At 44.5% G+C, this 21,874-nt stretch overlaps 1 protein-coding gene across 13 annotated transcripts in view; it reads left to right on the forward strand.

Moving 5' to 3' along the window:
* The window catches only part of UXS1 (UDP-glucuronate decarboxylase 1), an 81,545-nt gene that overhangs the window by 19,400 nt on the left and 40,271 nt on the right, over positions 1 to 21,874 (forward strand). For 5 of the 13 annotated variants that reach the window (XM_089922536.1, XM_022599008.2, XM_022599009.2 and 2 more), the window contains exon 5: positions 10,295 to 10,355. The exons of 3 other annotated variants lie outside the window; for them this stretch is intronic. In XM_089922536.1, the coding sequence (XP_089778662.1) occupies positions 10,295 to 10,355 (61 nt within the window). Of the gene's footprint in view, positions 1 to 6,584; positions 7,464 to 7,557; positions 7,667 to 7,730; positions 7,860 to 7,896; positions 9,764 to 10,294; positions 10,356 to 21,874 lie in introns of those variants that run through there. 5 more of the 13 variants (XM_089922539.1, XM_089922540.1, XM_022599010.2 and 2 more) reach the window with 5 other exon arrangements.

Here is a 21,874-nt window from a genome sequence, read left to right on the forward strand (position 1 = left end):
TTCCCACTAGCTATCTATTTCACATTTGGTAGTATATATATGTCCATGCCACTCTCTCACTTCGTCCCAGCTTACCCTTCCCCTTGCCTCTGTCCTTTATTCCTGTCCTGCCCCTAGGTTCATCAGAACCATTTTTATTTTTTAGATTCCATATATATGTGTTAGTGTATGGTATTTGCTTTTCTCTTTCTGACTTACTTCACTCTGTATGACAGACTCTAGGTCCATCCACCTCACTACAAATAACTCAATTTCGTTTCTTTTTATGGCTGAATAATATTCCATTGTATATATGTGCCACATCTTCTTTATCCATTCATCTGTTGATGGACAGTTAGGTTGCTTGCATGTCTTGGCTATTGTAAATAGTGCTGCAGTGAACATTGTGGTATGTGACTCTTGGATGGTTTTCTCAGGGTATGTGCCCAGTAGTGGGATTGCTGGGTCACATGGTAGTTCTATTTTTAGTTTTCTAAGGAACCTCCATACTGTTCTCTATAGTGGCTGTATCAATTTACATTCTCATCAACAGTGCAGGAGGGTTCCCTTTTTTCCACACTCTCTCCCGCATTTATTATTTGTAGATTTTTTGTTGATGGCCATTCTGACAGGTGTGAGGTGATACCTCACTGTAGTTTTGATTTGCATTTCTCTAATGATTAGTGATGTTGGGCATCCTTTCATGTGTTTGTTGGCAATCTGTATATCTTCTTTGGAGAAATGTCTATTTAGGTCTTCTGCCCATTTTTGGATTGGGTTGTTTTTTGTTTTTGTTTTTGTTTTTTGCAGTACACGGGCCTCTCACTGTCGTGGCCTCTCCCGTTGCAGAGCACAGGCTCCGGACACGCAGGCTCAGCAGCCATGGCTCACGGGCCTAGCCGCTCCGCAGCATGTGGGATCTTCCCGGACCGGGGCACGAACCCATGTCCCCTGCATCGGCAGGTGGACTCTCAATCACTGCGCCATCAGGGAAGCCCCTGTGCAAAAGCTTTTAAGTTTCATTAGGTCCCATTTATTTATTGTTGTTTTTATTTACATTACTCTAGGAGGTGGATCAAAAAAGATCTTGCTGTTATTTATGTCATAGAGTGTTCTGCCTATGTTTTCCTCTTAAGAGTTTTATAGTGTCTGGCCTTACATTTAGGTCTCTAATCCATTTTGAGTTTATTTTTGTGTATGGTGTTAGGAAGTGTTCTAATTTCATTCTTTTGCATGTAGCTGTCCAGTTTTCCCAGCACCATTTGTTGAAGTGGCTGTCTTTTCTCCGTTATATACTCTTGCCTCCTTTATCAAAGATAAGGTGACCATATGTGCATGAGTTTATCTCTGGCCTTTCTGTCCTGTTCCACTGATCTGTATTTCTGTTTCTGTGCCAGTACCATACTGTCTTGATTACTGTAGCTTTGTAGTATAGTCTGAATTCTGGGAGCCTGATTCCTCCAGCTCCATTTTTCTTTCTCAGGATTGCTTTGGCTCTTCGGGGTCTTTTGTGTTTCCATACAAATTGTGAAATTTTTTGTTCTAGTTCTGTGAAAAATGCCAGTGGTAGTTTGATAGGGATTGCATTGAATCTGTAGACTGCTTTGGGTAGTAGAGTCATTTTCACAGTTGGTTCTTCCAATCCAAGAACATGGTATATCTCTCTATCTGTTTGTATCATCTTTCATTTCTTTCATCAGTGTCATATAGTTTTCTGCATACAGATCTTTTTTCTCCTTAGATAGGTTTATTCCTAGATATTTTATTCTTTTTGTTGCAGTGGTAAATGAGAGTGTTTCCTTCATTTCTCTTTCAGATTTTTCATCATTAGTGTATAGGAATGCAAGAGATTTCTGTGCATTAATTTTGTTTCCTGCTACTTTACCAAATTCATTGATTAGCTCTAGTACTTTTCTGGTAGCATCTTTAGGATTCTCTGTGTATAGTATGATGTCATCTGCAAACAGTGACAGTTTTACTTTTCCGATTTGTATTCCTTTTATTTCCTTTTCTTCTCTGATTGCTATGGCTAAAACTTCCAAAACTATGTTGATTAAGAGTGGTGAGAGTGGACAGCCTGGCATTGTTCCTGATCTTAGAGGAAATGGTTTGTTTTTCACCATTGAGGATGATGTTGGCTGTGGGTTTGTCATATATGGCCTTTATTATGTTGAGGTAAGTTCCCTCTATGCCCACTTTCTGGAGAGTTTTTATCATAAATGAGTGTTGAATTTTGTTAAGCTTTTTCTGCATCTGTTGAGATGATCATATGGTTTTTATCCTTCAATTTGTTAATATGGTGTAACACATTGATTTGCGTATATTAAAGAATCCTTGCATTCCTGGGATAAACCCCACTTGATCATGGTGTATGATCCTTTTAATGTGCTGTTAGATTCTGTTTGCTAGTGTTTTGTTGAGGATTTTTGCATCTATGTTCATCAGTGATATTGGCCTGTAGTTTTCTTTCTGACATCTTTGTCTGGTTTTGGTATCAGGGTGATGGTGGCCTCGTAGAATGAGTTTGGAAGTGTTCCTCCCTCTGCTATATTTTGGAAGAGTTTGAGAAGGATAGGCGTTAGCTCTTCTCTAAATGTTTGATAGAATTTGCCTGTGAAGCCATCTGGTCCTGGACTTTTGTTTGTTGGCAGATTTTTAATCACAGTTTCTGTTTCAGTGCTGTGATTGGTCTGTTTATATTTTGTATTTCTTCCTGGTTCTGTCTCAGGAGGTTGTGCTTTTCTAAGGATTTGTCCATTTCTTCCAGGTTGTCCATTTTATTGGCATATAGTTGCTTGTAGTAATCTCTCATGATCCTTTGTATTTCTGCAGTGTTGGTTGTTACTTCTCCTTTTTCATTCCTAATTCTATTGATTTGAGTCTTCTCCCTTTTTTTCTTGATGAGTCTGGCTAATGGTTTATCAATTTTGTTTATCTTCTCAGAGAACCAGCTTTTAGTTTTTATTGATCTTTGCTATTGTTTCCCTCATTTCTTTTTCATTTATTTCTGATCTGATCTTTATGATTTCTTTCCTTCTGCTAATTTTTTTGGGTTTTTTTTGTTTTTCTTTCTCTTAATTGCTTTAGGTGTAAGGTTAGGTGGTTTATTTTTCTTATTTCTTGCGGTAGGATTGTTTGCTATAAACTTCCCTCTTAGAACTGCTTTTGCTGCATCCCATAGGTTTTGCATCATCATGTTTTCATTGTCATTTGTCTCTAGGTATTTTTTTGATTTCCTCCTCAGTGATTGCTTGGTTATTTAGTAGCATAATGTTTAACCTCCATGTGTTTGTATTGTTTACAGTTCTTTTTCCTGTAATAGATATCTAGTCTCATAGCATTGTGGTCAGAAAAGATACTTGATACGATTTCAGTTTTCTTAAATTTACCAAGGCTTGATTTGTGACCCAAGATATGGTTTGTCCTGGGGAATGTTTCATGAGCACTTGAGAAGAAAGTGTATTCTGTTGTTTTTGGATGGAATGTCCTATAAATATCAATTAATTGAAGCCTGTTTTTCCTTATTTATTTTCTATTTGGATGATCTCTCCATTGGTGAAAGTGGGGCGTTAAAGTCCCCTACTATGATTGTGTTAGTGTTGATTTCCCCTTTTATGGCTGTTAACATTTGCCTTATGTATTGAGGTGCTCCTGTGTTGGGTGCATAAATATTTACAATTGTTATACCTTCTTGGATTGATCCCTTGATCATTATGTAGTGTCCTTCTTTGTCTCTTGTAATAGTCTTTATTTTAAAGCCTGTTTTGTCTGATATGAGTATTGTTACTCCAGCTTTCTTTTGATTTCCATTTGCATGGAATATCATTTTCCATCCCCTCACTTCCATCTGTATGTGTCCCTAGGTCTGTCCCTAGGTCTGAAGTGGGTCTCTTGTAAACAGCATATATAGGGGTCTTATTTTTGTATCCATTTAGCCAGTCTGTGTCTTTTGGTTGGAGCATTTAATCCATTTACATTAAAGGTAATTATTGATATGTATGTTCCTATTCCCATTTTCTTAATTGTTTTGGTTTTGTTTTTGTAGGTCTTTTACTTCTTTTTTGTTTCCTGTGTAGAGAAGTTCCTTTAGCATTTGTTGTAAAGCTGGTTTGGTGGTGCTGAAGTCTCTTAACTTTTCCTTGTCTGTAAAGGTTTTAGTTTCTCCTGCAAATCTGAATGGCATCCTTGCTGGGTAGAGTAATCTTGGTTGTAGGTTGTTCCCTTTCATCACTTTAATTATGTCCTGCCACTCCCTTCTGGCTTGCAGAGTTTGTTGAAAGATAGCTGTTAACCTTATGGAGATTCGCTTGCGTGTTATTTGTTGCTTTTCCCTTTGCTGCTTTTAATAACTGTTCTTTGTGTTTAACTGTTGATAGTTTGATTACTATGTGTCTTGGCGTGTTTCTCTTTGGGTTTATCCTGTATGGACTCTCTGCGCTTCCTGGACTTGATTGGCTATTTCCTTTCCCATGTTAGGGAAGTTTTCAACTATAATCTCTTCAGATATTTTCTCAGACCCTTTCCTTTTCTCTTCTTCTGGGACCCCTGTAATTCGGATGTTGGTGCGTTTAATATTGTCCTAGAGGTCTCTGAGACTGTCCTCAATTCTTTTCATTCTTTTGTCTTTATTCTGCTCTACGGTAGTTATTTCCACTATTTTATCTTCCAGCTCACTTATCCGTTCTTCTGCCTCAGTTATTCTGCTGTTGATTTCTTCTAGAGTTTTTTTTTTTTTTTTCCAGTACGCGGGCCTCTCGCTGTTGTGGCCCCTCCCGCTGTGGAGCACAGGCTCCAGATGCATAGGCTCAGTGGCCATGGCTCACGGGCCCAGCTGCTCCGTGGCATGTGGGATCCTCCCAGATCGGGGTGTGAACCCCCATCCCCTGCATTGGCAGGCAGACTCTCGACCACTGCGCCACCAGGGAAGCCCTAGAGTATTTTTAATTTCAGTGATTGTGTTGTTCATCACTGTTTGTTTGCTCTTTAGTTCTTCTAGGTCCTTGTTAAATGTTTCTTGTATTTTGTGCATTGTGTTTCTGAGATTTTGGATCGTCTTTCCTATCATTGCTCTGAATTCTTTTTCAGGTCGGTTGCCTATTTTGTCTTCATTTATTCGTCTTGTAGGTTTTTACCTTGCTCCTTCGTCTGTGACATATTTTTTTAATGGGTGGGGCTGTGTTCCTGTCTTAGTGGTTGTTTGGCCTGAGGTGTCCAGCACTGGAGTTTGCAGGCAATTGGATAGAGCTGGGTCTTGGTGCTGAGATGAGATCCTCTGGCAGGCCTCACTCCGATTGATGATCCCTGGGGTCTGAGGTTCTGTGTTAGTCCAATGGTTTGGACTCGGAGCTCCCACCACAGGAGCTTGGGCCCAGCCTGTGGCCTGGGAACTGAGATCCCGCAAGCCAGTCGCTGGGGGTTCCTCCCGCCCCCTTTAGGTGTCCATGGTCCCCCACCGGTGCCTGGTAGGTGCCCTAGTTGTGTGGAGACACAAAGTTAATTGATTTTTTTCAGGAGTCTTCCCAAAGCCCGACCCCAGATCCTGTGCGAAAGCCTTTCCTCTAAGGCCCTCTGTCAGTTTGATTTCTGCAACCTGTGACGATGCAGACACATGTCCACGTCAGTGTCATTGGTCCCCCCGCCAATAAAATTCCCAGACAGTCTGAATGTTGGTAGAAGGAAGGATCTAGGGGTGTTGAAACCTTCCTTTCCCAAGCCCTGCGGATTTCTCAGTTCCTGCAAACTCGTGGCACACAGTTTGAGGCCACGCCTGCCCTCTTTTGGCTCCAGCAGGCCGTCAGATGGTTTCTAGCACCTGCTGACCATCTCAGAGGATTCCAAAGTAGGAATGCCATTTGTTGGGCCTGGAACCCAGGACCACATGGAAGCACCATGGGACGTTAGGGATGGGGAGCCTGTGATTCGTCCCATTCAGTCATTTGTTTGCTTTTGTCTCCATACTGCCAATACATCGGGAAGCTTCCAGAACTGAGTCCAGGCGAAGTGGCTGGGAGGGAAGAATGGTATTAGGTCGTGGACACTCTTACTTGAATCGGTTTCCAGAGCAAGGTCCTGGGTCCTGCTCATGCTCTGTCTGGGCTCCATCTCTGTCTTGGCCTCGGGCACGGGGACCTCTCCCTTGAGTGTGTGTAGAAAACTTCCAAGTGTCTGGAGTAACAGTTGGGTCTTAAGAGCTTTAAAAAAGAAAAAAGACATTCATTCATTAAAGTTTGTATATATTTTTTCCCCCTGGGACGTGTTTGGACAATGTGCTTAGCCTTGTGTGAGCCTGTTATCAAGTCTAGAATAAGAAGGTAGAAATGGAGAGCAATTTTTTTTGATCTCGGTGTTTTCATTAAATGATCAAGGAGAAAGGAGGATGGAGAAAATTCATCAGACTAAATGTGTTCATTCACTCTCTTGCCCTCAGCTGATGGTTATATGCAGTCACCAAGCTATCAATTTTAACTCTTACCTGGAGCAAACATTGTTACTTGTTTTTTTAACTGATTCCATCACTAATAGAAGGCTGTTATTTGTGCTTTAATCTTGCCACTATCCGGTGCTGAAATGACACTGCCTGTAACATTTCATTGGATGGGAACCAGAAGTCCTGCCTTCGATAGGACTGCTGTAATTTCTGTAACATTTCATTGGACGGGAACCAGAAGTCCTGCCTTCGATAGGACTGCTGTAATTTCTGTAACATTTCATTGGACGGGAACCAGAAGTCCTGCCTTCGATAGGACTGCTGTAATTTCTGTAACATTTCATTGGACGGGAACCAGAAGTCCTGCCTTCGATAGGACTGCTGTAATTTGAGGACTCTTAATTGAAGCTGTTTAAAAAATAGTTTACGGTAAGAAGTAACTCACCACAAGTTTTACCTTGGCTGAAAAAGAAAGAAAAAATCCGCCCACCAGTGATTATTTTCTTTAGAGAATAGCATTAACTTTCTTATGAAAAGAACGTGGATCATTTAGGTAACTCTTCTAAGGCAGTGGCTTTACACACAGGATCTCTTGAATTATGAGAATTATACAAACTCCCTTTGATACTTCTGTGATGTTGTTGTTCCTTTTAACTCGGGAAGAGACGCACACGTATGACTAATCTGAAATAGTTTTCTGGTAACTCATTCCTGTGAAACCGTGAGAGTTCCCAGTAAGCTGGGCACCGAGGGTGAGTGCCCGCCCCGCGGGGCTGCTTTGCTGTGACTCAGCCTGAAAGGGTTCTGTCCCTCCAGTGGGCGAGCCAGTCAGGTGACAGCTGGGCCCTGGTTACTGGGTGAGTCAGAAGGTCAGGTGCGGACGTGACCTTGCGGAAGTTGGAGGAGCTCGGTCTAGTTTCATTCCTCCTGACTTTGTGTGATAGGAATGTTCACACAGCCATCCTGACCCCAGCAGCATAAGAATGTCACTGGGAGGAAATACATGATCGTCACTTGGGGGCAGAGGGGCGCCAAGAAGTAAGGACACAGTTGACAGGTCAGCACCAATTTACACAGGGAGGCACAGGGGTCAGTGCCGTCCGAGCAGCCTGGGTCGTGGACTCTACTGTGTTTTGTTTTGTTTTTTTTAGAGAGTACTGACACCTGGGCCCCACTCCCTGCAATGATGCTCTCATTGGCCTAGCATGCAGACTGGGCTTTGGGAGTTTGCACATCTCCCCAAGTCATTCTAATGTACAGGCAAGTTTGATTTCTTTTCTTTCTTTCTTTCTTTCTTTCTTTCTTTCTTTTTATTGACATACAGTGGATTGACAGTGTTGTGACTCTCTGGTCTTCTGGTCCTCCTGACCTCACGCTCCAGTTCCTAATAGTTGGATTGCATGCTGTTTCATTCCATCTCCACATCTTTAAACATTCTTTGAATAGATAGCAGGTAATAATGCTAATTAAAATTCTAAGTAAAAGTACCTAGGCTCTCCTAACAAAGAGGAAGGTTAGAGTGTGGAATGGGATAACAAGTGACTGTAGGCTCCATCTGGGGGGTAAGGAAAGGTCCGTTACTGAATTCACGCTTCGTTCTGCCTTCCTGCCGCTTCTTACTCAGAAATGCAGGCTTCAGGTGGGTGGCCTCCCGACCCTGCCCCATGGCTGCTGTGTCCCCAGCGCAGGGCGTGGCCTGGAACAGGTGCTTCAGAAAAGGTGCCTAACACACGAATACGTGGGTGAGCGACACCTGGATAGGATTTTAAAGGGGCCCCGGCCTTAGAGACGCCCACACCTCGCCCTTGCCCTGTTCACCCAGCTTGGGGCTCGGGGCTGAGCCACCACCCCGTCGCACGGCCAGCTCGGTCACCCGGCTGTCACCACAGCCTGGGGGTGCACACCCAGGAGGACCCTGGCTCCCGCCTAGAGCTTTGTGCCCCGAGTCCTCAAAGCAAGGAACGAGGGCCGTGAGATCGTTTTTTAAACGTTCAGTAACATGATCACCCATGTGGAATCTGAAACTTGGTTGTTACACGTCGGAGGAAAACAGGGCACGAAAGCAGCCAACGTGGCGTTTCTTAAATCAAGGGCTTCTTAGCACACACTGTTTGAAGCGGTTTTCTTAGTCATCCTGCACCGGTGACTGTCAGGTGGCTGTGTCTGCTTCGGTTTTATTTCTTTTAAGGATATTTCCTATAAGCAAACAGTTTGCTCTTCCTGCCTGGTGTAAATAGCATATCTGGTTTCACGTTAAGCTTTCATGCAGGCACTGTTCCAAGCTCACCACTTGGATGAAAATCGGTTTCAGTGGACAAATTGGCCACCTCTTCCTGGATGCACAAGTCTTGTCCTGTGTTCCCTCCGCCCACTTCATTCCCAGGGTGCAGCCCTGGCCGCCCCCCCCCCCCCCCGCCGTGACTCTCTCTAAAACCCTTCAGCCTGGAGGGGATGAACCCTCCGTGGCTGGGTGAGGGAAGGGAGGCGTCAGGACGGCCTGGAGGAGAAGCGGGCTGGTGGGCAGCGCGGGGAGGATGGGATGGAGCTGAGTCAGCTGGGCCCGTGGATGCTGGGAGCTCAGACTGAGGCTGGAGCAGGGGTGTCGGGCCCTCGGAGAACGGGGTACCGGGCAGGTGGGAGGGCTGCCCCGGCCAGTGCTGGGGCTTGCTTTGTCATCCCCCCCGGCCCTGCTTCATCAAGTGCTTGCTGTGGTGGCCGGGTCCCAGGACGGCTTGCGGGCAGCCCTCTGGCTCGAGGGAGCAGGAAACCCGAGGTGCCCAGAGCGCCTGGGGGTCTTGCCCCAGGGGTGTGGACGGGGTCACAGAACTGACACAGGAAGGCTGGCATTCTCACCATCCCCTGGGCGTCTCCCAGCTGCCTGCCTGTGTTTGGCGTCTGCATGGTGAACTTGACCTTTTGAGAGTCTGGAAGCTCCTACAGGGGATCACGTGCACTGCCAACCCGCCCAGCTCTGTTGTCAGTGAGCTTCACTCCTTCAGGAGACGAGAAGCACCTGCTTCAAGGTCTTCTGTCTGAGGACCTGTCCTGCGCCGTTCAGTTCAGCCACTGAGGAGATGCATTCCACGTCCTGGCTGCGGGTGTGGGGCGGATGGAGACAGGGCCCCCGCCCAGCACATCTGCAGTTAAAATAATAACTCTAGAGCTGCTTTCTCCACATTTTTTAAAAAGCCCTTTTGTTTCTGACCGAATCACTTTAAAAGTGGATATTTCAAGTCTATATTTATCAACTCTCTTTTGAAACTTTATATGTCTTTTATGCTGCCCCAGCCCTGGAACATCCGTGTGGGTTGGGGACTGGTGGCACCTTGATGGGGGCAAGAGGCATTGAAAGATAAGGTGAGACCCCAGACAGGTTCAGACGGACCATGGTGGGCAGAAAGGGCTGATGCCCAGTCGCTTTGTCCAGGGCCCCCAGCTGGGTAGGGGGGGCTGGAATTGTGAAACTGCCCGAAGAGGGGAAGAGTCTTAACACCTTCTCTTCCTCCTGGGGGTACAGTCGGCAGGGCTGGGTCTGTGACCCCACACAGCCGATATCTTCCTCCCAGGCCTGGGCATGGCGTCTCGAGAACGCCACCCCTCCCGTGTTTTGTGTTCAGCCCTGGCTGCCGGTGGCTGGTACTTCCTGACGTTTTCCCTGTCCAGGGATAGCATCGCATGTCACACCTGTGTGATTGTAAACAAGGAGCAGGTTGGTCTTGAGCTCAGGGTTAACCAGTGCTTGCTTGGTTGCCGCAGCCCTCTTTTGCAGAAGAGAGGGGAGCAGATAGCAACAGTTCTCAAATCCGGCATTTGTTTTGGTGGCAAGTAGAGAAAATACTCACATGAGATGTTTGACTCTTTCTTTTATAATCTCTTTATATTATACAGCTTCACCCAGAAATACCCGCCTGTAAAATTTTTATCAGAAAAGGACCGTAAAAGAATTTTGGTAAGTTTACACATCTGATTCATATTTGTAATTGAGGAATTTGCTTTTTAAATGGAAGTGTAATTCACAACCCATAAAAGTCACCGGTACAGTGTATACAGTTTAGCGTATACAGTGGTTTATGGTTTGTTCACAAAGTCCTGCACCAGCTCCACATCCTAATGCCAGAACATTTTATCACCCAAAGAAACCCCATAGCCATCAGCAGTCATTTCCCATCCCACCCCCTGCCCCCCCCAGCTCCTGGCAACCACGAGAACGACTTTCCGTCCTATGGATTTGCCTGTTTGGGGCATTTCAAATGATACAATGTGTGGTCTTTCTCTTAAACTTCAATGTTTCCAAGGTTCGTCTGTGCTGTAGACAAATCTGGACTTCATTCCTTTTTAGAGCTGAATAATATTCCATTGTGTGGTGGTACCACACTTTGGTTATCCAGTTATCAGTTGCTGGGCATTTGGGGTTGGTTGTTTCTCCTTTGAGGTTGTGAGTAATGCTGTTGTGAACATAACGGGTGGGTACAAGGTTCTGTGGACATAGGTTTCCTCTCCTTTTGGGTATATGTACACCTAGGAGAGGAATTACCAGGTCGTATGGTGACCCTGTGTGTAACTTTCTGAGGAAATGTGAAACTTTCCGGAGCAGTGGTTTTTAAACCCTTTGCTGGTTCACACACCACCTTGATAAATACACTGGGGGCTTCCTCGGCTAGTGGTCTGCTTGTTAAACGCGAATACAAATTCACCTGTGAAAGAACCCCATGTGCGTGCCGTGCAGCAGTGTGTCCAAGGAGATCGGCACCTTTGCATTTTGTAAGAGTGCCAGCTTTGTTGAGATATAGTTCACGTACTGTGCAACTCACCCCCTAAAGTGTACAGTTCAGCCGTTTTTAGTACATTCACAGGGTTGTGCAACCATCATCGATTTCAGAACGTTTCGTCCCCAAAGAAGCCCTGAGCCTGTGAGCAGTCACTCCCCATTTCCGCAGCCCCTCCACCCCTAGGCAACCAGGAATTGACTTTGTCTGTGGACATGAGCCAGTTCTGGGTGTTCATACAGGTGCAATAATGCACTGTTTGGCCTTTTGTGACCAGCTAGCATGTTTGTAAGATTTATTCATGTTGCAGCATTTATCTGTACTTCACATCATTTCATTACCAAGTAATATTCCATGGTATGGATAGGACACATTTTATTTATCCATTTATCCTACGAGTCATGTGGCAGCCCTTTAAACTTTGGAGGAACTGCCAGACTGTTTGCCACATTGGCTGCACCGTTTCACATCCCATGACACGCAGCAGTGTATGAGGAGTCCGATTTCTCTACATCCTTGTCAACACTTGTCATGATAGGTCTTTGTGAGTAGCCCTGCTTGTAGGTGTGAAGTGCGCTCTCATTGTGGTTTTGATTTGAGTTTCCTGATGGCTGACGATGTTGAGCATCTTTTCATGGGCTTATTGGCCATTTCTGTATCTTCCATGGAGAAATGTCTACTCAGACACTTAGGCCATTTTAAAATTGGGTTCTTTTTCTTTTCATTATTGAGTTCTTTATCCTAGATCTAAGTTTCTTATCAGATACTTGATTTGCAAGTATTTTTTCCCCGTTCTGTGGGTTGTCTTTTTGCTTTCTTGATGGTATTCTTTGAAGATTTAAATATCAGTGAAGGTTATTTTTTCTTTTGTTCCTTGTGCTTTGGTGTCACATTTAAGAAGTCATAGCCTAGGGTCTTCCCTGCTGGTGCAGTGGTTAAGAATCCACCTGCCGATGCAGGGGACATGGGTTTGAGCCCTGGTCTGGGAAGAACCCACATGCCATGGAGCAACTAAGCCTGTGCGCCACAGCTACTGAAGCCCGTGCACCTACAGCCTGTGCTCCGCAACAAGAGAAGCCACCGCAATGAGAAGCCCGTGCACCACAACTACTGAGCCTGTGCTCTAGAGTCTGTGAGCCATAACTACTGAGCCCGCGTGCCACAGCTCCTGAAGCCCACACACCTAGAGCCCGTGCTCTGCAAAAAGAGAAGCCACCGCAATGAGAAGCTCGTGCACTGCAACAAAGAGTAGCCCCCACTCGCCACAACTAGAGAAAGCCCGCGGGCAGCAATGAAGACCCAAAGCAGCCAAAAATAAATAAATAAATTTATTTTAAAAAAAAAAGAAGAGGAAGAAGTCATAGCCTAATCCAAGGTCACAAAGATTTGCCATGTTTTTTTCTAAGAGTTTTACAGCTTTAGTGTCTTACATTTAGGTCTCTGATCCATTTTGTGTTCATTTTTATACATGGATTTAGATAAGGGTCTCCTGTCCTTTTGCCTGTGGCTGCCAGTGGTCCAGCACTGTTGGCTGACAAGACCAATCATGGCCTGTTGAATTGTCTTGCCACCCTTGTCAAAGATGAACTGACCATAAATGTGAATGTTTATTTCTGGACTCTCAGTTCTGTCTGTCGATCTATATGCCTATCCTTGTGCCAGTACCACACTGCCTTAATTACTGTAGCTTTGCAGTAAGTTTTGAAACTGGGAATTGTGGGTCCTCCACCTTTGTTCTTCAAGATCATTTTGACTGTTCTGGACCCATTACAGTTCCTTGTGAATGTTAAGACCAGCCCGTCAGTTTCTCCAAAGAAGCCAGCTGAGGTTCTTACAGAGACGCATGGAATCTGTTGGTCAGTTTGGGCCATATTGCTATCTTAACAGTATTGTCTTCCGGTTCTTGAACATGGAGTGTCTTTCCATTTATTTAGGTCTTCAGTAGTTTCTTTTAACTTTTTTTTTGTAGTTTTCAGGATACAAATTTTGTACTTTATTTGTTAAATCTATTCTAAAGTGTCTTATCCTTTTTGATGCTAGTATAAATTGAATTGTTTTGCCAGTTTCATTTTTATATTGCATATTCTCTTGGTAAATAGAAATACAATTGATTTTTGTCTTAATGTCCTGCAACCTTGCTCAACTCGTTGGTGAGTTCTAATAGTTTTAAGTGGATTCCGTAGGATTTTCATGCAGGTCATGTTATCTGTAATTATAGGTGGTTTAGCTTTTGCCTTTTCAATATGGATGCTTTGTATTTCACCTTCTTGCCTAATTGTCTTGGCTGGAACCTCTAATACAGTGTTGAATAAAAGTGGAGGAGCAGACGTCCTTGTCTTGTTCCTGATCTCAGGGGAAAGGTTTCAGCCTTTCACCATCAAGGGCCGTGTTAGCTGTGGGTTTTCAGAGATGCCTTTCATCAGGTTGAGGAAGTTCCCTTCTCTTCCTAGTTTGTTCATTTTGCAACCACCCTTGCATACCTGTGATAAATCCCAGCTGATTACCGTGTATAATCCTTCTTTGTATATTGCTGGATTTGATTTGCTAATATTTTGTTGAGGATTTTTATGCCTATGTTTATAAGAGATATTGGTCTAGAATTTACCTTTCTTATGAGGTCTTCTTCTGGTTTTTGTATCAGAGTAATAATGGCCTCGTAGGATAAGTGGGGCAGTGTTTTTTCCTCTTCTACTCTTTGGGAAGACTTTGAAGATCTGGCATTACAGTTGACCCTTGAACAACATGGGTTTGAACGGTGCCAGTGCACTTATATGTGGATTTTTTCAGTAAAGATACACTACAGGGACTTTCCTGGTGGTGCAGTGGTTAAGAGTCCACCTGCCAATGCAGGGGACACGGGTTTGAGCCCTGGTCTGGGAAGATCCCACATGCCATGGAGCAACTAAGCCCGTGTACCGCAACTACTGAGCCTGCACTCTAGAGCCCACAAGACACAACTGCTGAGCCCGCGTGCCACAGCTGCTGAAGCCCACACACCTGGAGCCTGTGCTCCGCAACAAGAGAAGCCACCACAGTGAGAAGCCTGTGCACCGCAATGAAGAGTAGCCCCCGCTCGCCACAACTAGAGAAAGCCAACACGCAGCAACGAAGACCCAGTGCAACCAAGAAAAATAAATAAATAAATACATAAATTTATTAAAAAAAAAAAAGACACACTGCAGTCCGTACTACACGATCTGTGGTTGGTTGAATCTGCAGATGTGGAACCACAGATGTGGAGGACTGACTGTAAAGTTATCTTGGATTTCCCACCGTGTGGTTGTTTGGCACCCCTGACCCCTGAGTTGTTTGAAGGTCTACGGTAAGTCGTCTTTAAATGTTTGGTGAAGTTCACCAGAGAAGCCATCTGCACTTAGGCTTAATTCAATCTCTTGTTACAAACCTGTGCAGTTTTCTGTTTCTTCTTGAGTTACTTCTGGTAGTTTGTATCTTTCTAGAAATTTCACTGCTTTAGCTGCATGTCCTAAGTTTTGGGAATGCCGTTTCTTCATTGTCGTTCATTTCAAAGTCTTTTCTAATTTCCTTTACAATTTATTCTTTGATCCATTAGTTACTTGGGAGTGTGTCATTTAATTTCTGCATACTTGTGAATTTCTCAGATACCTTTGTTATTGATACCTAATTTCATTCCCTTGTATCAGAGAACACACCTTGTGTGGCCCGGATCCTTTTGAATTTGTTGCGGCTTGTTGTATGGCCTGGGGTATAGTCTCTCCTGGAGAATTTCATGTGCTCTTAAAGGGACCGTGTACCATGCCGCTGCTGAGTGGAGTGTTCCGTAGGTCTCTGTTCGGTCCAGGTGGCTTGTCATGCTTTTCAAGTGTTTTACTCCCTTGTTAATCTGCTGCATAGCTCTGTCCAGTATCGAGGATGAGGTATTGATGTTTGCCGTTTTTGTTGTTGAATTCTGTTTCCCCCTCTGATTCTTTCAACTTCACTTCATGTACTTTGGGTCTCTGTTGTAGGTGCATAAATGTTTGTAACTGTTATATCCACTTGATGGATCGACCCTTTTATCCTTATAAAATGCCCCCTCTTTATCTGTGAACATTTTTTGTTTTAAAGTTTATTTTGTCTGATAGCATTGTAGCCACTCCGTCTTTCTTATTGTTGTTTCTATGCTGTGTTTTATATTTTCACATTCAGCGCGTTATATCTTCGAGTCGACAGTGTCCTCGTTAGACAGTGTGTGGTTGGATCTTATTTTTTCTAGTGTTCTGCCTTTTGAGTAATTGTTTAATCCATTCACATTTAATGTTATTTTTGACATAGTTGATTTTTATTTTTGCTGCTTCATTTTGTTTTGTTTGCCTCACATCTTTGTTCCTCTGTTCTCCATTACTGTTTTCTTTTGCATTAAGTGAATCTTCTCTTGTATAACATTCGAATTCCTTTAAAGATTTTTTTTTTTTTTAATTTCAAAAATTTGTTTTGTTCCTGGTTGCTCTAGTGCTCACCACATACGCCCTAACTCATGACTCTGCTCCAGGTTTATACTGTGGTCCAGTGAGGTGTAGAAATGCCCCCCGCATTAGTTCTGTGTATTACTTCTATCCATGTTACAAACCCAACACACTGTTACGATTATTACTTTATACAAGTTTATATCTTTTAAATAAACTGAGTGAATAAAGCAGAGAAAGGATATATTTATGGAATTTGTTACATTAACCTTTTTATAACGTTTTTATCAACCTTCATTTGTTCCTGTGGGTTTGAGTTAACTTTGGTGTCATTTCCTTACTGCAAACAACTTAGCTCTCACCTACCTTCTTTGCACTATTGTTGTCAAATATATTTCTGTATTTTATAAGGATAAATAATATAATTATATAATTTTGTTGAAGTGGCTTTTTCTTTTTTGTTGTGGTAAAATGTATATAACATAAAATTTATTAATCATTGTTAAGTGTATAGTTCTTTGGCTTTAAGTGTGTCCACATTGTTGTGCTAAGTAGTTTGGTCTTTAAATTTAAAGCAATTAAGAGGAAAAGGAAAAAAATGCAATTATATTGCCTTTTATAGTTACTCAATTACTTTATTCTCCCCCCACCCCCCAGTATCGTCTGCCTTGTGCCTGAAGAATTTAGTATTTCTTGTATGGCAGGTCTGATACCAATGAATTCTCTCACTTCTTACCTCTCCCTGTTTTTTATCTCTATAAGTTACCTTTGGTGTCTGTAGATTCTCGGCTGTAGTTTCTCTCTACTGCTTTCTCCATCATTTGTTATGAAACGTCAGCTGTGAGTCACACTGGGGTTCCCTGCGCTTCAGGGGCCATTCTCTTTTCCTGTTGTTCAGTTTCCTGCGGCTGCTGTAATAATTCCACCAACCCCGTAGCTCAGAACAGCAGGAGCTCCCAGCTCTGGACGCTGGAAGTGTAAATCCAAGTTGTCGGCAGGGCTGTGCTCTGTCTGGAGTCGTTCCCAGCCTTTCTCTGCACTCTGTTGCGGCCAGTAGTCCCTGAAGCCCTGCCTTGTGGGGCATCACCCCAGCCTTTGCCTCCATCACCAAGCGCTTCTCTCCCCATGTCTCACGCTGGACTCACGGTCCACCCTGATCCACTCTGACCTCACCTGAACTAATTACACCTGCAGTAGCCCTGTTTCCAAATAAGGTCACGTTCTGAGGTTCCCAGAGGACATACATTTTGCAGGACAGTATTCAACCCAGTGCACCTGCTTTCAGACTTCATCTTTGTCTCTGGTTTTCATCATTTTTAGTGTGACGTGTCTGCGTGCATCTACCTGTGTTTACATTTTCCTACGTGGAGTTAGTGGAGCTTCTTGAAGTGTAGGTTACTGTGTTTCCTCAGTTTGGGGAGTTTCAGCCATTGTTTCCTTGAGCATTTCTCTGTTCCTCTTTCTTCCTTTTTCCCGTTACATGTTGGCTGCGTTGGGTCTTTGTTGCTGCGCGCGGGCTTTCTCTAGCTGTGGCGAGCGGGGGCTACTCTTCGTTGAGGTGCGTGGGCTTCTCACTGTGGTGGCTTCTCTTCGTTGTGGCTCACAGGCTCTAGGCGCACAGGCTCAGTAGTTGTGGCGCACGGGCTTAGTTGCTCCACAGCATGTGGGATCTTCCTGGACCAGGGCTCAAACCCGTGTCCCCTGCATTGGCAGGCGGACTCTCAACCACTGCGCCACCAGGGAAGCCCTTTCTCTCTGTTCTTCACGGTGCATAAGCCCCTTTGGTCCAGCGTCAAGTTGGCCGATTTGTGCTTCTCCAGATCCAGAAGATTGTCGTTTCTTTTTGGTTTCTGTGCTTGTCAGCATAGAATTTCCATCTGTTTCTGTCTTTTAACTTTCCTCTTTTTTGTCTCTTTACTTCCTTAATCTGGTTTCCTCCAGTTCTGTGAGTATATTTGTGGTGGCTGCTTAGGGGACTGTCGAGTCCGTCACCTGGGTCCCACAGGCAGTTTTGTTGCCTGGTTGCTTTCCTGTGCATGAGTCACATGCAACTGTTGCTTTGCACATCTCGACATTTTTGGTAGAAAACTAGACATTCTGGGTAGTTCATTGCAGCAGCTCTGGATCCTGATTGCCCCCTTCCCCGAGGCCTGTTTTATTTTGGCTTGCTTATTTATTTGTTCGGTGGCCTGGCTGGTCTACTTTGGTGACGTCTGTTTCCACTGGAGTGTGAAGGTCTGGTGGCCGCTCCTTAGAGGCTGCAGCCTCGGGAGTGGACACGGTCACCTGGATGGCGGTGGTTCCAGCAGGGCCCTTGTCACGGTCTCCTTCCCCGATTGCTCTGTTGAGCTGTCTGCCTTGGGTGGTAGGCTCTGATAACTGGCCGGTGGGGTGATCTGTCCTTCGTCAGGGCTTTGCATCATAAATTGCTCCTCCCTTTTACCTAATTAAATTCTGGCCCCTTTGCAGAGGGAGATTTGAGCCCAGTCTTGGAGGTTTGTTGTGACCCGGGAAGGCTCTTGGGTCTCTCCCCGGTTCTGTCTTCTAAACCAGCTGTTATCATAGAGCTGCCAGCCTCCTCCTGACTGCTTGCCACCCTGATCTCCCTTATGCTTGAACTTCCCCACTGTCTCTTCCAAGTAAAGTCAGTTCCTTTAGGGAGATCAGTAGCGCCTGATCAGTTACGGACTTCCATGCCTGGGGCAGAGCTTCTGCTCCGAGTCGGGGGTGGGAGCTGGTTGGGGGAAGGGAGCGCTCGACCAGCAGGCTCGGGGGTCAGGAGTCCAGGCCGAAGGGGACGAGAAATGTGGAATGTGGGGGCCCTGCCCTTCCTAGGGAGATGCTACATCTTTCACTGGGAGCCCCTATTTTTGGCCACACCTGACACTCTCACCGGCTCTGCACTGGGTGGAGGGTGGAAGGACAGAGTGAGCCGGGGCTCACGTGTCCAGACTCTCACGGTTCTTATTAAATTTTGGCAGATTTTCATGGATAAATGTTTCTGTATCTGCTGTATGCCCTTAGGACAAAATCCAGACACTTAAATATTGGCTTTTGAATTAATTTTCTCCTGTTGTGGTTGTCCTGTTTCACCAGGTCTGTGGAGCTCCTGGTATATCTGTGACCTTGGCATGTCAGTGGTTAGGACCCGGGGGCGTCTGTCCTTGGCCGTCATCTCCAGTGTGGGATCGTGCATCCCAAACACCAGAATGACACTTGTGAATCTGTTAAACTGTTTCCCCCCCAAAATCTCCCTTTTCTTGTAGAAGTTACAGGAAGTCTCTTGCCTTTTGGGGTGGCTACTAAACCTCACCCTGAGTAGACTCTAAAGCCAGTTGTACACCCATCTTTTGGGTGATTTCCATCACATCAAAAATGTGTAAGTATTTAGGCATGAATTGAGAAATACACCAGTGAAGAGAAAAGCTGATTTTCCTAATCTCCCTGCGGCCACACGTCAGAGTGATCAGAAAATCTGAAGCTCTGCGCAAATGTACAAACCCTGCACGGCCTTGCTAGAGTTCTTGTCATTTCCACGTGGGATGGTTTTCCTGTGATGCTGGGCACTGTCGAATTCTTCTCGCTTCACGCATAACCACAGTCCGTGAGCCTAGTGTTTTTGACTCATCTGCCGCCTCATAGGTTAAGTCACGTCTCCGAGTCATTTGGTGCCCAAGGCTGGCATATGGTTGCTGAAACTTAAAGCCTTTTCAATAATTGTTGACGCCTTCGCACAAAGAAGAGTTTTGTTCTGAAAGACATCCTTTTTTCTTTTTCTTTTTTTTTGCTGATGGACGGGGCGGCATGAGATTGCGTGCTGCCCTGAGCTGGACCCCCTAGCTGCCTGTTGGCCCCGACAAGAGCAAGCAGCACACGGGGCAGAGGTCACGGACCGCAGAGCCAAGCAAAGCTGTGCACGGCCTGATCTGTTCCGTGTACGAGGCCTGTGTGCTTTCCCACCGTCCGCTCCCTGTTACTCAAAGGCCTGCGTTCAGCGGTTGTTTTCCTGAGGAGGCTGCCTGAGTGCTAAGCTTCTGCCCGTTTTGTTTCTTTTTGAAATGATTTCCTAAAGGGCTGAAATTGATGAGGAGAAACATTTTATTTTATTTTGGTTTTATTTTTTTAATTTTTTAAAATTTATTTGCCTATCTTTTCATCTTTGGCTGCGTTGGGTCTTCATTGCTGCACGCAGGCTTTGTCTAGTTGCGGCGAGCGGGGGCTACTCTTCGTTACGGTGCGCGGGCTTCTCATTGCGGTGGCTTCTCTTGTTGCGGAGCTTGGGCTCTAGGCACGCAGGCTTCAGTAGTTGTGGCACGTGGGCTCAGTAGTTGTGGCTCGCGGGCTCTAGAGCGCAGGCTCAGTAGTTGTGGTGCACGGGCTTAGTTGCTCTGCGGCATGTGGGATCTTCCCAGACCAGGGCTCGAACCCGTGTCCCCTGCATAGGCAGGCAGATTCTTAACCACTGCGCCACCAGGGAAGCCCGAGAAACATTTTATAACTACCCAGCTAGGTTACATAAATCTTAAGTATTTTAGATAGAAAGGAATTATTCAAGAAAAAAAATTTTCTTTAATCTATTTTAAGAAAGGCTAAGGTGCTTCCAGCATTTTGTCACCAGAGACTAGTGAAGTGTTGGCAGCCATCGTATATGATTTAATGCCCTGCGTTTCTGCTGGCTCCAGGCCTCACCAGTTATTTTAGGTGCAGAGATAAAGTTAGCAAGCTACAGAACATCTTATTTTAGGCAACGTTTGCATATAGATAATAGAGTTACATTAAGAGGGGTTAAATTTCTTCTGAAAAGATGTATTTTTTTGCAGAAATATTCATATAACGTCCACAATTTGAGACATACAAAATAAAATTTGTAAGGAAAAAAAAGATGTAATTTTTCTGATTTAAAAACTGTGGGAAAACGCAATAAAACAAAGGTAAGATAAAATGAAATCTTGCCCCGTGAGGTAATCACCAGTGGTGAGCCAGATTGGAAATCCAGTTATTTTTCCAGAAAATTATTTTTTCAAATCATCATTCAGGCGTACAGGTAAAAGTGTAAGAGCGCTAAGATAAAACACACACCAGACAAGTCGACAGGTGGTGGAGAGAATATGAAATTAGGACGACTGGGCTGATTGCGTCATTCCGGTGATCTGGGGATCTTGGCCCAAAACTCCACCCCCCCAGCTGTCAGTTCGCATCCCTAAAGCAAAGGGGTTTAGAAAATGAGGCTCCCGATAAAGAATGGACGCAGCTGATAGGAAACTGCTGGGCATCAGGGCTTCTCAGCCATGTTTGTATTTGTGTTTTCATCTGAGCACACACATCTCTCGGTGGTGGTGGACGGATGGCTCTTCTTGGGCTGGTCTTACCCACCCCCTCCCCCAATCTGCCTTTTCTCCCCCAGGCTGCTCTGCTCCTGCCTGCAATAAACATGGGAATTACATGTCAGATTTTATGTGAACAGAGGACTTCGTGGCAGATTAAATGTTTTAAAACCATAGACCTAGATGTTAAGGTGCTTTTTCTTTAGGTTAAAAGCAGTGGGTGTTTTCTCTACTGTTAATTCTTTCTGTTTGGAACAGGAGGGTGACGTGAATGTGAATTTTGAAGGAGCAGAAGGCAGAGGGGAGGGGAGAGCAGGAAAGGCAGAGAATATGGTTTCCCATCCCACGTCTGTCTTCTGGGTTTCTTCTTTTCGCTCCTATCCTCCAAAAACAAAATACGCTTTATCTAGCCCCCTCCACTGACACTATTTAATTTGAATAAAGTCTTTTTACTAGTTTAAATTTTTTCCATTTTCCAGTCATAACTGCCTTTACACATTTGGTGGGTTTAAGTTTTAGAAGCACATTAGTGGTGATCTTCCCCTCGTGGGCCCCCCCGAGCTGCCTTCTTCTGTTTGGCTGGGTTGCCGACACTAGGTAACCAAAGACTGGAACTTAATCATTTAGGGCCTTGGTCTGCACACAGTGTCTTTGGCTTAATTTGTTCTTATAAACAATTTGGAAGATACTAGTTCTTCAGGAGGTTTTTTTTTCTGTTTTACTCATCATTTCCCCATTTTATTTTAGTTTTTAAAAAATTTCTTTTTAGTTTTATTTTTTAACATCTTTATTGGAGTATAATTGCTTTACAATGGTGTGTTAGTTTCTGCTTTATAACAAAGTGAATCAGCTCTACATATACATATATCCCTATATCTCCTCCCTCTCGCGTCTCCCTCCCTCCCCCCCCTTCATGAGATTTTTGAGTCCAGCTTCAGTATCACGTCCTTTGTT

Source organism: Delphinapterus leucas, chromosome 13 (genome assembly GCF_059928025.1).
Source record: "Delphinapterus leucas isolate spDelLeu-1000000601 "Yukka" chromosome 13, BTC_Dleu_Yukka2, whole genome shotgun sequence".
NCBI lineage: Eukaryota > Metazoa > Chordata > Mammalia > Artiodactyla > Monodontidae > Delphinapterus > Delphinapterus leucas.